The sequence below is a fragment of the Mycteria americana genome, chromosome 9 (assembly GCF_035582795.1).
Source record: "Mycteria americana isolate JAX WOST 10 ecotype Jacksonville Zoo and Gardens chromosome 9, USCA_MyAme_1.0, whole genome shotgun sequence".
Classification (NCBI taxonomy): domain Eukaryota; kingdom Metazoa; phylum Chordata; class Aves; order Ciconiiformes; family Ciconiidae; genus Mycteria; species Mycteria americana.
In genome coordinates this window covers 32,640,377-32,655,266 of record NC_134373.1, presented here as the reverse complement: position 1 = coordinate 32,655,266, position 14,890 = coordinate 32,640,377, and the positions used below count along the sequence as shown (strand labels likewise).

General features: G+C 40.8%; 1 protein-coding gene across 6 annotated transcripts in view; it reads right to left on the bottom strand.

The window, feature by feature from the left end:
* The window catches only part of KALRN (kalirin RhoGEF kinase), a 534,707-nt gene that overhangs the window by 292,518 nt on the left and 227,299 nt on the right, over window positions 1-14,890 (bottom strand). For all 6 annotated transcript variants that reach the window (XR_012777086.1, XR_012777087.1, XM_075511732.1 and 3 more), the window contains exon 7: window positions 3,649-3,771. Coding sequence is in view for 4 of the 6 variants with exons in the window: in XM_075511732.1 (XP_075367847.1) it covers window positions 3,649-3,771 (123 nt within the window). In the remaining 2 variants the exon portion in view is untranslated. The remainder of the gene's footprint in view (window positions 1-3,648; window positions 3,772-14,890) is intronic.

Here is a 14,890-nt window from a genome sequence, read left to right as displayed (position 1 = left end):
TTTAATGAAGGCAGTTGTGCAGTAGCAATTGCATGATTATGTATTTCTGACATCACTGACTGTAATTTTCTTAGAGAAAACTATATTGGATAAAAAAAACCCAAAACCCACACAATCAGACTGTGCATCAGAAAACCTGGCAAAATATACAGACCTTGTATATCTTGCCTCAAGAAGCTACAGTTAGCTGCGGTGGTTCTTTCCCACTAATTTCTCTGTTATCAGCAAGACTCTCCTTCACTAAAGTGTTGTTACACATGAAACAGGCCTGATCCATATTTCTAGCCCCACTCCTCCGACAACCAAGACTGCTGTGTAGGCTTGGGGTATGTAATGTCCTACCACTATGTTCAGAGTCGTCAACTCTGAACATAGAATTGATCTGGTTCAGATCACCTTTCTCTGGTTTTGCTTCATTCAAGTAAGTCAATCTGTCCGGAGTCCATTGCTGACCATCACTGGCTCTTGCCTTGAACAAATGCAGGGGCTTCATCCTTACTACCGAGTAGGCTTGCATAGAGTTCTCGTGCGTACCAAGAGACAAAACTACCATCTACCACAGGAGCTGGGCTGGGGCCAGGAAAGGGTCATTTTAGTTTCGATCTCCTCTTGGTCTTCCTGCATGCTTTACCACAAATGCAGGGACTAGTATGCAGCCCAACACTCTTATGCAGCAAGCTGGTATCTCCTGCATGCTAATACCCTCATATTCACAATACTGACTTTTGGGGACACCGGGAGTCAGTCCACATTTTTCTAGCAAGAATCTGCTCCATTGAAAAAAAAGAGCATCACTGCTGACAGCAGCACTATATTGACATAAGAACAGAAGCTCCAGGTTAGTTCAAGCAGACTGCAGCTTAAGGTTATTACCATTTTCCCACTATTTTCCAAAAGTCCCTTCAGCTTGATATACCCCCACATCTGCTATTCCAAAAATAGGATGCCCAGCTCTCTGCAAGACAGCAGTCCTGTTTAATTCCACAAGCCAACCTCACCAGGCTGTAAAACTTACCTCATTTGCCAGCCTATGCAATCCTGGCATTGAAGTCCCCTCTAGAAAGGCCATTGTGCAGACACATAACCCAAATACAGGCCTTTCATCAATATGGAAAGTCTTAAGAAATCTATTTGATCATGAGTAATTTCAAACACTGAGTAAAACTCTGGTATTTCTGATAAATACCATGGAAGCCTCATTTAGATTTAAAAAAGAAGAAAGTGTAGTCCTGAGTTGCATCTGTATCCTGAAATATTTCTGTAGTCTTTTTTATCCTGACTTTGCCATACTGTCAATAACGATACCACAACTCCTTATGTAACCTCTGTTCAACAACTGAAATCTGTTGAAGAATTTTTTAAAAAAGTTCCTACTGAGAGAACATATCACAAGATTTTTTTTTTTAAATAGAAATCTAAGTTGAATGAACTGTGCCTGTTTGCTGTATGAATCAATGTTGATCCAAAACCAAAAGGAAGACATCAGCCCATCATCAGAGGGGATTCTAGGTCTAAAATTCAACTAAAGCTAAAAAAAAAGCAGCATATGGAAAATAACATACAGGTGTACTGCTCTCTTTGAGTTATATTCCTATAAGAAGGATTATCAGAGAACATATATACTGTTTGGCATATTTGTTATATTGTGGGGTTCCTCCACAGCGTCATGTATTTCAGTTCAATTAATTAGAGCAGAATTGAGTGCCATCTCTCACTGTACTTATAGGTTGAAAGTTAAAGGTGCCCAGTATTCTTGCCCTTCCACGTAGATCTTCTATGCTAAAGAGATGGAGGAGACAATCTTCTTTGTAGATTGATTCATGCTGACTGTATGGGCTTCCATATGACTATAAACGTGTGTGGGTTATACTGGAGACAGCACAAAATGGGAGGTGTATCATCTGTCGCACTCTTTCCCCTGAGCCAAAAAGGTCTCTCTCCTGGGCAGCTCTATTAGACAGGAGTTTGGCAGCACTGAGGTGGTGAGATGGCACAGCTGCAAGTCACAGCACAGCCACGGAGATGTCCCCACCCCCAGAAGTTCTCCCAAGATCTTTGCAAATGTCTCACTTCCTTGCATTCCTCATTCCCAAAAGTTCACTTGGGGACAGATGGAAGAAGAATGGAGGAAAATAATTTTTCTTCCATTAGATGGCACTGTCCCTGTCACTCATTAATTTTCTATTAACAACAGTTATCTCTTTCCAAGTTTAGCTCCCAGTTATTTTAAGAAAATAATACCAGACAGTACCACAAAAAGGATAAAGAGAGGCCCTCCAGCTTTACTCTTCTAATGGTGTTTTCTGAAGAATTATGAATGACTTTGCACCTTTCATAATACAAATGACTTTTAACTCACTAACCTCCAGGACACATTTATTTGTTAGGATTCTGTGAGCAGCAGTGTTATATGGAGGCCGTGCTATCCTGTATTTTGCTAGATGGCATTGTGATGGCAAGCTTAACAATCAGGTGCCTAGAGCTTGTTTTTCAGTGCTGCTTTCAATTGTAATCACAATAAATATATTAATAGACATTATAAACATTTCTCATCTTCCACTGTTATGCAATGCCTTAGTGAGGCACAGTGCTTTAGTGAGGAATAGCTAGGTAGGTGGAAATGCCAGGTGGAATTTAGGTCAGAGAAGTTAATTACCTGATCTGGAATTTGGCCAGAATAGCAGGGTTAACACCTGTGATCTTATGAAAGCGGTGTGCAGTCTTTAACTACTTCAGGTAGTCAGGGCCCCTTTTTCACATTTCACACAGCTGCTCTTGAGTACCTTGCCCTTTGGTCACATAGTAGGGTGTGGCTCTCTAGTGACTTACACCACCAACTTAAACATCAACCACCACCTTTGAGGTCTCAGCCCCGGTGCAACTGTAGTCTGACCGTGCACAGCATGCAGAGGTACACCTGTAGGAGCTGGTTTACTCAGGGCAAGCTTTTGTGTAGTTGACAGAGAGCGTTCTGAGAGGGCTCATCTCTGCGTTGTGCAATTGCAGCAGGGGGTATGCACACATTTTTCAAACCCAGTGCAACAATCAAAATATCAATACATTCTGTCCTCATTTCTGTGCTGAAAGCAGAGCAGTTTCCAGAACAAATACCTTATGCCTGGAAAGAATACAAAAGTAAGCAAAGCACTTATAAATGTATAAGGATGCTTATTTTAAAAAAAAAAATATCCAAGATAAATTGAGTTGTATTCAAAAAGACTGACCGATTAACTACTGAAAAAGCCAAAATCCCACTGTGGCCACAACTGACAGCTTGATTAGTGTCTCTTTTTCAAAGTTTTGAAAAGTGCCTTAGCAGGCTGTGGGGGGAGAAGCATAAATTATTGAGGTGCCACCTACAGCTCTCATTAATTCCCAGTCAAAGAAATGTCAAAAACTTAAAAAATATATTGTATTTGCTCTCCAAAATGTAAACAAACTCCACAGGACTGTGCTGCTCTTAAGTCAGGGAAATAATCATATATCAGTGTCTGGGTGGATACAGCAACACTCTGCCACAGCCCAGCCTGACCTTCCTTACTTCACCTCTCAAAGGTCCATAGTGCTTTCTGAACTGGAGGTGGCCTCACGTGCCAGCCCTTTCCTCACGTGCGCAGACTCACTGTTCACAGCGTGCCCTCAACTCACCATGGAATTCATGGCAAAGTGATTGTGCTGCGTCTGTAGGTCAAGGGCATGTTGGTAGCTCACGCCGATCTCTGTGTGGCTTTGCAGGAACAACTCTTTATTGTGGCTGATCCAGTCAAACATCTAGAAGTATTCACATAGGACAGAGGGAAAAAAAAAAAAAAAAAAGTGTTAGACAGGGATAAAAAAAATAGGAGACAGTGCAAAATATAAAAATTCTACAGTTCCGAGACAGATGTATATGCAACAGGCACAAAAACCCCTCATCTATGTTCCTCATCAAAATAAGCTTTTGTCGAGCAATGGAAGCATTTAAGTTATCACCATATTTCGTTATTAACAGAATGATAGGTCAGGAAACATAATTCATAAAGCATGTTCCTCAGTAAGCTGATCCCATAGTCTTTTCCTATAAGTAATGGGAATTTCATATATAGAAAGATGGCAGCAGAGGGACCTAAAATCAGGGGTTGCTTCACTGACCGAAGATCTAGCAGTTCATAAAGTACCCTTAATCCAGAAATGGACCAAAAATTCCATAAATATTATTGATGGGATTTTCTCACCCCCCTTTCTTTTTCATCTATACATGAAGTTTCCAAATGTTACATCCAAATAGCCAGTTGACTTCCTACACTTATATTTCCTAGATCTTTCCAATTCCAAAGCCAGAACCCAGTCTATCTTCCATTTATTATTTTTGGGATGAAGAAAAAAAAAGTATTTTATTAATATCTATAAAGAGCACACATTTCAGCTTCTCCCACTTCCAAATGTATTTCCAGGCAAAATGGATAGTTCAATACTTCAGACACAGGTAGAAATATATTGAATAAAGCCAGTGAAACTCATTCCTTATTTTGTAGCACGTTAAGGTGACACTTAAACCTGCAGCACGTTCATTATAAGCTGTCACAAGTCAGCTAGGAGATAGTGTGTTTATGTTTTAGCTTGTTCTGTGTTGTGTTAGAGACTAAATGCATTCAAACTGAGAACTGTTCATTCTTTACTCCTGTCTGCAGGCATTACAATCTCAGATTTCTTCTTTTCTGCAAATGTTTTTGTTACAGAATCCCTTCAAACTGTGTTCCCTCATCTCCATCCCAGCAAGCTGGAGAACTGTCCATTAATAAGGACTCTTCCATAATTAAAAAAACCAACTTATTAATTTGTTGTAAGGAAAGAAAAAAATAATTATAGAGGCAGTGGAGGTCAGGTCAATACAGTCCCTGGTGTTAAAGAAAGTATTTTAGGGTGAAAAGGCAAGTGATGCAGCTTCTAAGCAACCACCTTACAGTCAAAGGATCAGTCCGGATCTTTGTTATAACATTTACGTGTCCTCCAGTCAAGAGCTGTTTCGTTCTTTAGCACTGAATAACAATTTTTGACCTGTGACAGCTGAAGAACACTCAGAGCCCACTGCTCAGGCACTGCATGTAGTTTCTCAGGGTCAGTTACCCGTTTCCTGTAGAGATGGTACTCCTAAGAGTAGAGAAAAGGCCAGGTATGGATCACCTAAGATTCCTTCAATAAACTCAGCATTTCATGCTGAGCACTTGATTTGGCATGGGAGTGCACTGCTTTAGGAAGGAGATTTCCAGAAACAATATTAAATATCCCTTTCATCAAAATGCAAATGAACATTGCAAGTGCTCCAGTGCCACCAGACACACTACACTGACCTGGTCCCAACAATCTGTCACATATGCCTGACTTCTTAATCTTTTATTTATGAAAATACAATTGCAACTACAGAGTCTATACTAGCTTGTATTTTGTGTCGATAAATAGTCTTAAAGGCCAAATTTGATTCAAGTTACAATGATGCAAGTCCAAAGTAATATAATTGACACAGTTACTTTCTCATTTGTACCCATGGAGCTGATCAAAATCAGGCCTATCACCATTTTTTCAGAAAGTATAAATAACAAGATTTTTGCAAGGATGAGGTCAGGGGTTTAAAACATTACTGCCAATTAAACAGAAGGAAACTACCTAATATAACCTGAAGAGACACCTAAAGCTTTCTCGTTGGATTCCTTTTTCTCACTTTATTAAGATTTAATAAGCATAAAATAATTTGCCACACTTGTGGGCTTAAAGGGAAAAAAAAAAGCCATAAAGCCAATAATGAAAGAAAAATTCCATAACAGCAAAGTTCGTGTCCCAACAACAAGCTTTTACATCTCTGCTGAGAAACTAACACAGCTTTCTTGTAAGTAGATACATGTTTGATGTGAACATTTTTTAATGCTTTAAACAATCTAAAGACATTCAGGGAGAAGAAAACTGGCAGCAATCCACTAAAAATAAACAGTAAATCTAATATTTTATGGTCAGCAAAGCCGAAGCAGTATCTTTTTAAGACGAGTAATTTAAACTAGTAATCTATTATTCTGTGGATAGGGAGCATTTCCTCCATCTAATCTATACACATATTATTGGATGAGAATCTAGGTTAAGTTAAACCATGCTTCTGCCTTTTAAAATACAATAATAAACTATAAAGAAAAAAAAAAGGATATTTAAAAGATGATTAATCTTTTTGTCTTGTTTAATCAACTGAAATACACAATAGCAGTTGAAAGGATGACCTTCAGGAATTTTGAGCAACACTGAGCAACAGACCTCAATGATGAGATCTGTACCACCTTCCAAAACAGTATGTTTTTGAAACTTCTTCTATTCATGGACAATCACAGATTTTGGAAAAGACTCAATTTCGATTTAGACTTTGAATCTTTCTATTATATTATTCATAAAAAGTTACTTTGGTTTCAGCTGGCCTATGCCTGTAGCAAATTATCCCCCATCAATAGGGTCTGGAGTCTCTCCGCGACTCTCTCAAGTCTCACTTGAAAGCCCAGAGAATGAAGAGTTTTGAGTTTCACGTGGTTTGGAGCAGGCAGAAAATAAAGTAAGATGCCTAGGAATGAGTGTAGAGAAAAAAGACGCAGATTCACTATGGTCTAAAGTAGGGTTAATGATGGACTTTGCTCTGTAAAAACTTTAATTTCTCTTGGCTCTTAATGAATAAGCAGTATTTACAATCACTCTTGCTTTACACAACAACCAGGGCTTTGCAAGACTGACGACATGTCTACCTTATGCAATGCATTACTATATCTGAGATACCCAAACAAGTTCCAGATGAATTGGTACCTCTGCATGGCACAATCCAGTGCTGCATGGAAATACTAACGTGACCCTCCAAAAGAGCACAGTCTGGGTACAGTACTGCTTGGATTTGCCAACATTGCTTTTGTTTCCAGGGCTGGTTCATTCAGAGACTTCTCAAGCACTTCTGCTTAATGCTTACTTAACTGTAGACAATTTCCCAAGTACCCAGAAGATAGTATTGGGTTTTCTTTATTGCACAGGTCTTGCATCACGGAAAATTTTCTACTTTCACCCTCCTAATCAAGGATGCATGGAAATGATAAGTATCACACAGTCCCACAGATCACAAGATTTGCTTAACAGTCCTGGGATTTAAAAAAATACATACATACATAAAAATAGGATCTTATTTGCTTTTGAGATCTAATGGATTGTGTTTTCAAACTTTTCTTTTTGACCGCAAAGTCTACAAATGGACTTAAATAATTTTCTCATAATAGTATGACTGGAGGTTGAGGCTCAGAAAATACCAGATGTTGGGTGACTCATGATGATGCTGTGAGAGTTTGCAATGTGTGGCCAGGAGGTTTCAATATGAAGGTCTGTCAACATTGTCTGGCCTGGTCCATATTACTAGCAATATTTCCTGAAAGCTTTCAAGTTAAACTTGTTTTCCACATGAGAAACACTGATGCTTCCTGTGTTTCTGAAGTGAGTGTGCTGCCTAGTTTGCTTAATTAAAGCACACCATTAAGGATGTGAGCATGGCAATGACCCAACAATTGCTATTTCACTCAACCCTGCGAGGATCGCCCTGGTTTCAAGGGGCCAACTTGGGCTCCTGGAAAAATGTATCCTTTGATAAGTTAGTTTCCCTGTCAAATGAATGAGTTTTTGGTACAGTAAATAGCAGAATCTGGAGAGTGTGCCCTGTGAGATCAGCTTAAACCAGATACAGTCTCAGCTAACTGAGATTTTCTGTGTCATAGTAACATTGCTATACAGAACTTATCAATGGATCTCATCCAATTAATGAAAAAGACTGCCCTAACAAACCTAGCCTAATCTAATGATCATCATAAAATTAATGGATCTTTAATTATTCCTTTGACTTACAGAATTCTTAGTTGGAGTCGTGCTGACTGCCAGCAAGTTAATTCTTCTCTTAAGTCTGCTAATCATTCCTGCAGTTATGAATTCACACTAAACAGGAGTGCAGAATAAGTAAGATTGGACATTATATCACTTAAAACATGTGAACCAACTGTCCTCAATGTCTCCCAGACTGGCACTTCTCCACATTGCTGTTGATAAACTCTTAACTACTTAATTGGTCTCCAGATTTCCAGTGACTGAGTAGCTGGGGGGAGGGGTTAAGCATACTTAAAACAGAAGATAAACTTTCAATGTGATTATCTCTTGTAGTCCCTGTTTCTAACAATACATAAAGGAAAGTGAATGCATATGCTGAAGAATGTTAAGTACTACATCTAATTAAGGAAATTAGTCTCTTATAAGAGAGTCAGAAGAACTAAGAATGATCCAAAGGGTCTCCACCCAATGCTTCGCTAAAGCATCTACCCTAACTGTTGTTAATGATCACACGTGCACCAGTAATTATTACATATGTGGTCTTGAGGCCACTTCACTTGAGAGTTAGGGTATCAGATCATACCTCCAACATCAGTTGTGCTGGCAACAATGAGTTCTTAACTTCATGTTTTGTCATCATAGTTGATGAGTTACTAGAAAATCCAGGTTAAGTGTTAGACCAAACAGCAGGTCTCAAGCTGGTCATGAATAAGTCCTATGGAGGGAGAATGTGTCTCCATACTTTCCCTGGATTTGTAACATCTGGCAGGCTAGTGAGTACAGGGCGAGAACAGCTGTTTGGGAACAGAGAAGAAACACACGGATATGGAACAGCATGTATGTATGCAGACTGTGTGCAGTCCAGCCCTACCTCAGATAAAATGAGATTCATAACATCATTTCCAGTAATAACCTCTGTTCTCTGGCTTTTGTCAGAGCTCGCTGAGGAGCATTAGCACTGGATTCTGAAACAGTGGTGCAGAGCACCACAGGATGAGGTTCCCATCACACAGCTGACAGTACACCCTATGCCAAGTGGTACTGATGGGAGGATTACAGCCTTCATGGTTTTGGCAGCAAATGAACTGAATATATTTATTAATGAAATTGTTTATACTTGCTAAAAATAATAAATCCCAAATACATCTAACACTATACTACGGCTGGAATTAATTATGAACCTGCTTGTAGAAAATCATCTTCTCTGTAAGTTCTGAGCCATAAATATCAAACTCATACTGGTAAGTAAGGGCAGAATGATAACCATTATAACCACACCATCTTGAAAAACAATATAGTATACATATCAAGAAAGCAGTCCCAAAGGGACATTCAGGTCAAGTCCAATCACTGCTTTTGGCAGCTAACCACAGTATAAAATTTCCTTTCATAAAGGGATGAAGCTCCACCTGAAAACTAGTTAAGTGCCACAGCTCAGCTCCTCCTATGAGAAGCAGTTCCAGAAACTTTCTGCTCCTGTTACTGAACTCTTCATATACTCTCTGACCTACATCAGACTCATGGCTAGTTCACACACATTTGCTCTTAGGTCAACACTGTCCTTTAAGTTAAAAAAGTTCTCCTCCCAGGTGTTTAACCTTTTCCAGTGTGGATAGGAAGGGTTCATTGTCTCTCCTGCTGTTTGTTTTACTAGAGCCCAGCTCTATTTCTTCATAAGATACACAGCCTCTCTCTGCACTTGTTCTAGTTCATGGTTATCTTTCTACCTAAGCTAAGGTTCTAATAGGACTTTGTGGAATGTTGATTTTTTGCTGGAAATACTCCAGCTGACATCATCTGAGATCACCTGTGCAGTGCTTCTGGCATCAACTTCGGAAAAGAAGATACAAAAATGGGAGAGCAACAGCTACTGAATCAACATGAGTACCTTCTGCATTACTTCACTATCTTTTCTCTTGGTAGCCTCCTGCATAAATATTGACAAAGACCAGTAGTGTTGACTGGATTTGCTCTGACAAGCACAACTCGGGTAATGTTCCAGATAAGAAGAGCAAACTCTAGAGCACTTAGAAAAAGTATAGGAAAGGGTTTTGTAATAAACTCCAGTCAGTCTTACTTGTAATGCACCAGGCATAAATGTATTCTCCTACTATGTCTCCATATGCTGCTAACAAAGAGAAAAAAAAGTGTTAATCTAAAAGAATATCTTGCCTGTAGTTGACTAGAGGGCAGATGACTAATTATACGCCAGATGAAATCCCTATGAGATCAGTGGTTTTCAATCTTTTCCAATTTGTGGACCCCATAAAATTTTTCAAGGCAAGTGCTATAGCAAATTAAAGTCTATGGATAATAAATCTGTTTTATTGAATACCTTTACCAACTATTAAGGAACTCGATATCCATGATCCACAGGTTGGAAAATGCTGGCGATAAGCACACATTGCTTATTAAAGAGAGGTCCATAGAAGAGTCCATGTGCATTTTGGATTTTCAAAACTATCCAGCCAGTGTTAAATTGACTAATCTACAACAGCAGGTGGAAAGTTCCACTCTGAGGGCATCTACAGCTAAGCAAGTTCATTTTCATATGTTTACACGATATAAACAAAATAATAACACACAGAACAGTAACTGCCAGAGTCCCTCTCTTGAGGTTCACTAAGTTTCCAGCTACAAGGTCTATTCCTATCTCTTTAAGTGGGTTCAAGTATTCACAACAATTCAATTAACGATAAATCAAGCCATATTCCTTACATCTCTTGCAACTGAATTTAGCCAGCATTTGAACAAAAAAATAAATACCATACAAGAGATTTGTTGTACATACACAGTCCACACTGATATGCAAGGGCCTGATCCTGGAAAGATTTGCATGGGAGCTACCTTTATAAAAGGCAATCAATCAAGCAAGTCCCCTAGTAATTCCAGACAAGCATCAGAACCACAGCTTAATTAGAACTAGCCATATCTAGTTCCACCTATACATCTGGAAAAGGCCAACAGAACTGCAACACCTCCACAAAGGAGCACATGAGAAGAGCCAATAGTCTAAATAATCAGGACACTTACCTAGAATACAGAAAAACCCCTCCACTCAAGCCTCTGAACTAAATTCAGCAAAACAGAGGGCTGACTCTGGCTGTCCAGGCTAGCTGCTCCTCATGGGATGAGGAGCCAGAAACAAAGACCCAGCAGGCAGGACAGGGGACTTATTAGTCAAAGCCTGTCCCACAGCCCCTGAGGTTTGATAGCAACCAGTTTTAATCAAGAGATCATCAGGCAAGTTGTGGTGATGAGACAAGTCAAAGCTTAAGCCAGGAAGCCAATCAGCAGGTCTGGATCAGGTCCAGTGAGGTAACCAGGCTCAGACACAGCCCCATGATCGCAGCACAGGTCCACAGGCACAAGGCAGGTCCCAGGTCATGCCACAAAATCAGTCAATGGATCAGTGCCTGGGTCAGCAGGGCCCGTGGCCAGGCAGGGCAGGGCTGTGGCAAAGCTGGAGGCTGATATCCCACAGCTGAGCTGCAGTGGGGCTCCTGGCCCGTGGGGGTAGGGGGCTTGGAGGCCCCACGTGAGGCTGGTCAGGGTCATTAAAACCTATCAGTGCCCACAGGGCCCTGACACTGGGCTGGCTACATGAAGGGTCACTAAGAAAATGGCTGTTCTCAGACAGGAGTGTACTGGCCCTAGAATAAATTTTGGACTTAAAGAAAACTTTTGATAGCACATTTCATTTTTTTCATGAATCAACAAATTTGGTGAAAACTGCTTCAACAGAAAAAAATTCCAATCTGCTGTAATTCCTAATGCCACTCTATAAATACAGCCTTAATTAAATCAAAGTACTTGTAGGTTTAAAATAGAACTCAGCGTACATCTAAATGCTTTGCTAAGCCAAGGCCTAAATACAAAGTTGTATTTGTTTTTGTGTTTGTCTCTTGTTTACAGACGTGACGGACAAGGAGACACTTCTGCCAGATCTTTCCCTTTCACAAGCATTCAGCACGGTCCACAGCCAGGGTAAATTGGTGTCATTCCAATGAGGCCAATTTACACCAGCTGAAGATTCAGACCCACAGCTGTATTTGTGTAACCTCAATGCTGCATGAACACAGTTTTTCCATTATAAATATCTGTGTATATGATTCATAGAATACATAAGTTTAAGCTACAGCACATTAAAGTATTCCAGACAATGGGCCCAACTGTCAACCCACTAGAAAATTAGCTAGATGTGTGATGTGACAAATAGCTTTGTATGAATATCAGAGCAGCATTTCCAACATACTCATGCTGAATGTTCCTACTAAATGCCAGAGTAAGAGATCTGTGTTTTTTTCCTGACAGATATCAAGCCACAGCCATGCACAAAGTAAGGTACGTGATTCCTATAATGCTGAATAGAGAAGCAATAATTTTGTTGTTGAGGGTGGGATAAAATTACAGATCCTGAACACATAAATATGACTAATGATATCTGGGGGTATTTTATGCATCTGCGTTGTTTGCTTGCTTTTTGAAATATTGTGCCTTTCCACCACACTTAGTGACATCAAACACTTGGGCATTCCTGGTAAGGATTTTCTGTTCCTTGAAATGGAAATGGCCTTTCCTGGGCACAGATCATCTACAGAGAACTGCTTGCTGTCTTAAGTGCAAATTAATTCATTGGCTGGATAGGAAATGTAATACTAAAAGAGATAAATAGACAACAGCCTCATGAATGGAAAAAACAGTGTAAATTATGAAAAGATCAGAGTGGGTCCCCAGATGAGGGATCTTTCTCTCAGTTTTCAGAATCTGTGAGAGTCAATTTCATTCAGTTGAAAATGCTGTATGAGTTTGGTGACTTTATTATAGACCCTGGTTCAATTCCTGGCTTAACATGTGACATTCCTGTGACTCCAAACAGCTGCCATTAAAAACAAAACAGCCAGACAGATGTTTACTGTTTTGTATCATCAGAAGTGTGGCGTTTCCCCTACCAAAATCACCTGTGTCTGAGGCCCAGAGATACAGCTGTGGTGTAATCATAGGTTAAAACTCCCGACATGTCATGACACCGTGGGGCTGGAGCTGGGATCTCTGCGCAGACGCAAAGGCGAGGATGTCAGCTTTCTGCTCGATTTCAGGGTGTCCACCACTCCAAATCCCCATCCCATGAACCAACTGGTTCAATGCTTTCCCTCAACATCAGCAAACCTGGCAAGCTGGGAGGGCAGACGGTGTCCCCGCCTGGGGACATGCATTCCAGAGGTGGCACCAGGCCTTGCCACCCCCTTGGCAGTGCCCCGGGTTTTCATGGGGCTGCCTCAGGGCCTACCTCAGTGAACAGTCTTGTTGGTAAAAACCTTAAAATCCAACTCACCCCTCACAGTGACTTCTGATTCCCCAGGGCTGAAAGGATTGTAAAAACTAATTTGGCTGGGTGTAAGGGTGCTTGCGCATTCCCCTGTGCAACGATCGTGAGTGACAGCTGGCGCAGCGGGGCGGCCTGTCAGGAGGCCGTGAGCCGCCCCGAGCTGGTCCCGGCTGGTTCCCGCCGGCTCTGGCACTGAGGGGGGCCCCAGCGGGGAAAACCGCCACACGCCAGAGCCCGACCATTGCGCCAAAATGTCCGTCAGCCAGAGAAGCGCCTCGATACAAGGTGTTAGGGAAAGAAAATGGTGGCTGCTGAGGCCTGGAGACTCTGTGGGGTCCTCCATGGCAAAGCGGGCAGGGACACCCCCGAGGGATGGTGGGTGGCCCATGCCAGGGCAGGGACATTAAGGAACAGCAGCAGAAAAATTTTAAGAATCAGAGAACAGCTGTAACAGCAGCAGAAAGAAACTCATATTTTCCTTGAAACTCAATATTTCCTCAAAATATTTTCCCCAACATCCCCCACTGCCTGTCACCCCACCAGAAGAATTCTGATGGACTGGGTATAAACCACAACAAAAATCAGGGAAATTTAGTCTGGGGAAGAACAGGTGTTTATGGGAGTGTGTCCTACTTTTTCCTCTCAACACCCAAATCGAGATCAGAAGTTTGTGTTGATTAGCAATAAATTGAGCAAAATTCCTCAACTTGAGACTGTTTTGCTTTCGACACCTTTTCAGCACCTGTGCAGGATGTAAGGCATCCAGGATTTTGATGCCAAGTAATATGGAAGGGCCTTGCAATACATGAAGGTTCAAGAAAACATTTCTGAATTAGTTTTCATAACGTGCATGATATCTAAGAAGAAAAGCCAGAGTGACCTGGTTTAAAATGACAGTGATACTCCTGGAAAGGATCCACAGACCATGCTCCTGGTTTCACCTCTTAAACCATCACCAGCTCCTGAGGAGGCAACCTCTCAACTGCACACCCACCTTTATGTGTTCCCTATAAATAGATATGAAGGCTAATTTAAGATATACTTTGACGACCTCAAGCTCTGCCAAGTGTGGGCCATTTAAAACATTTCAGCCAGGCCAGGAAGACATTCATTTAGGAATAATCACACAGCTACATCTGAAAGATGCTGCACAATAAGTCTGTGAACCTCATGCACAGTTTAATTACATTATTTCCTGACAGCAAGGCTCTTATCACCTAACCTTCTTGAGGATCAAAGCAATAAATAAAGCAGCTTTCTTCTCTTTTTCTATATGTGCGGGCCTCTTTCTCCTCTTTTTCTAGGTGTGTGGGCTTCATTGCCCTTTAGAGCATTTGGGTTTTCTTGTCTTCATTAGTTAAAGCAGACCTTCGTGGTTATAATATGCTATATTCATCCTTAAAAATGAGTTTAAAGTCTGTATTCAGATGCCAAAACACTTTCTCTTGCCATACTGATCAGGGGAGCATTCCTGTGCCTCCCAGCGGTGCCAAGTTGGAGAAGCTGAAACAGCCTCAAAATGCTCCCTATCAAAATTGGCAAGCAAAATAAAGAGGAAATTTGTGCAAATGCAAAAATATTCCATCGGAACATACTGCCTTCAATTATTTTTGGACCCATTCTAATGTTCATGGAGGAAGCAAGAGGAATAGTAACTGCGTATCCACTGTCGGCAGCAGGAAACTACAAATAGCAGAGCAC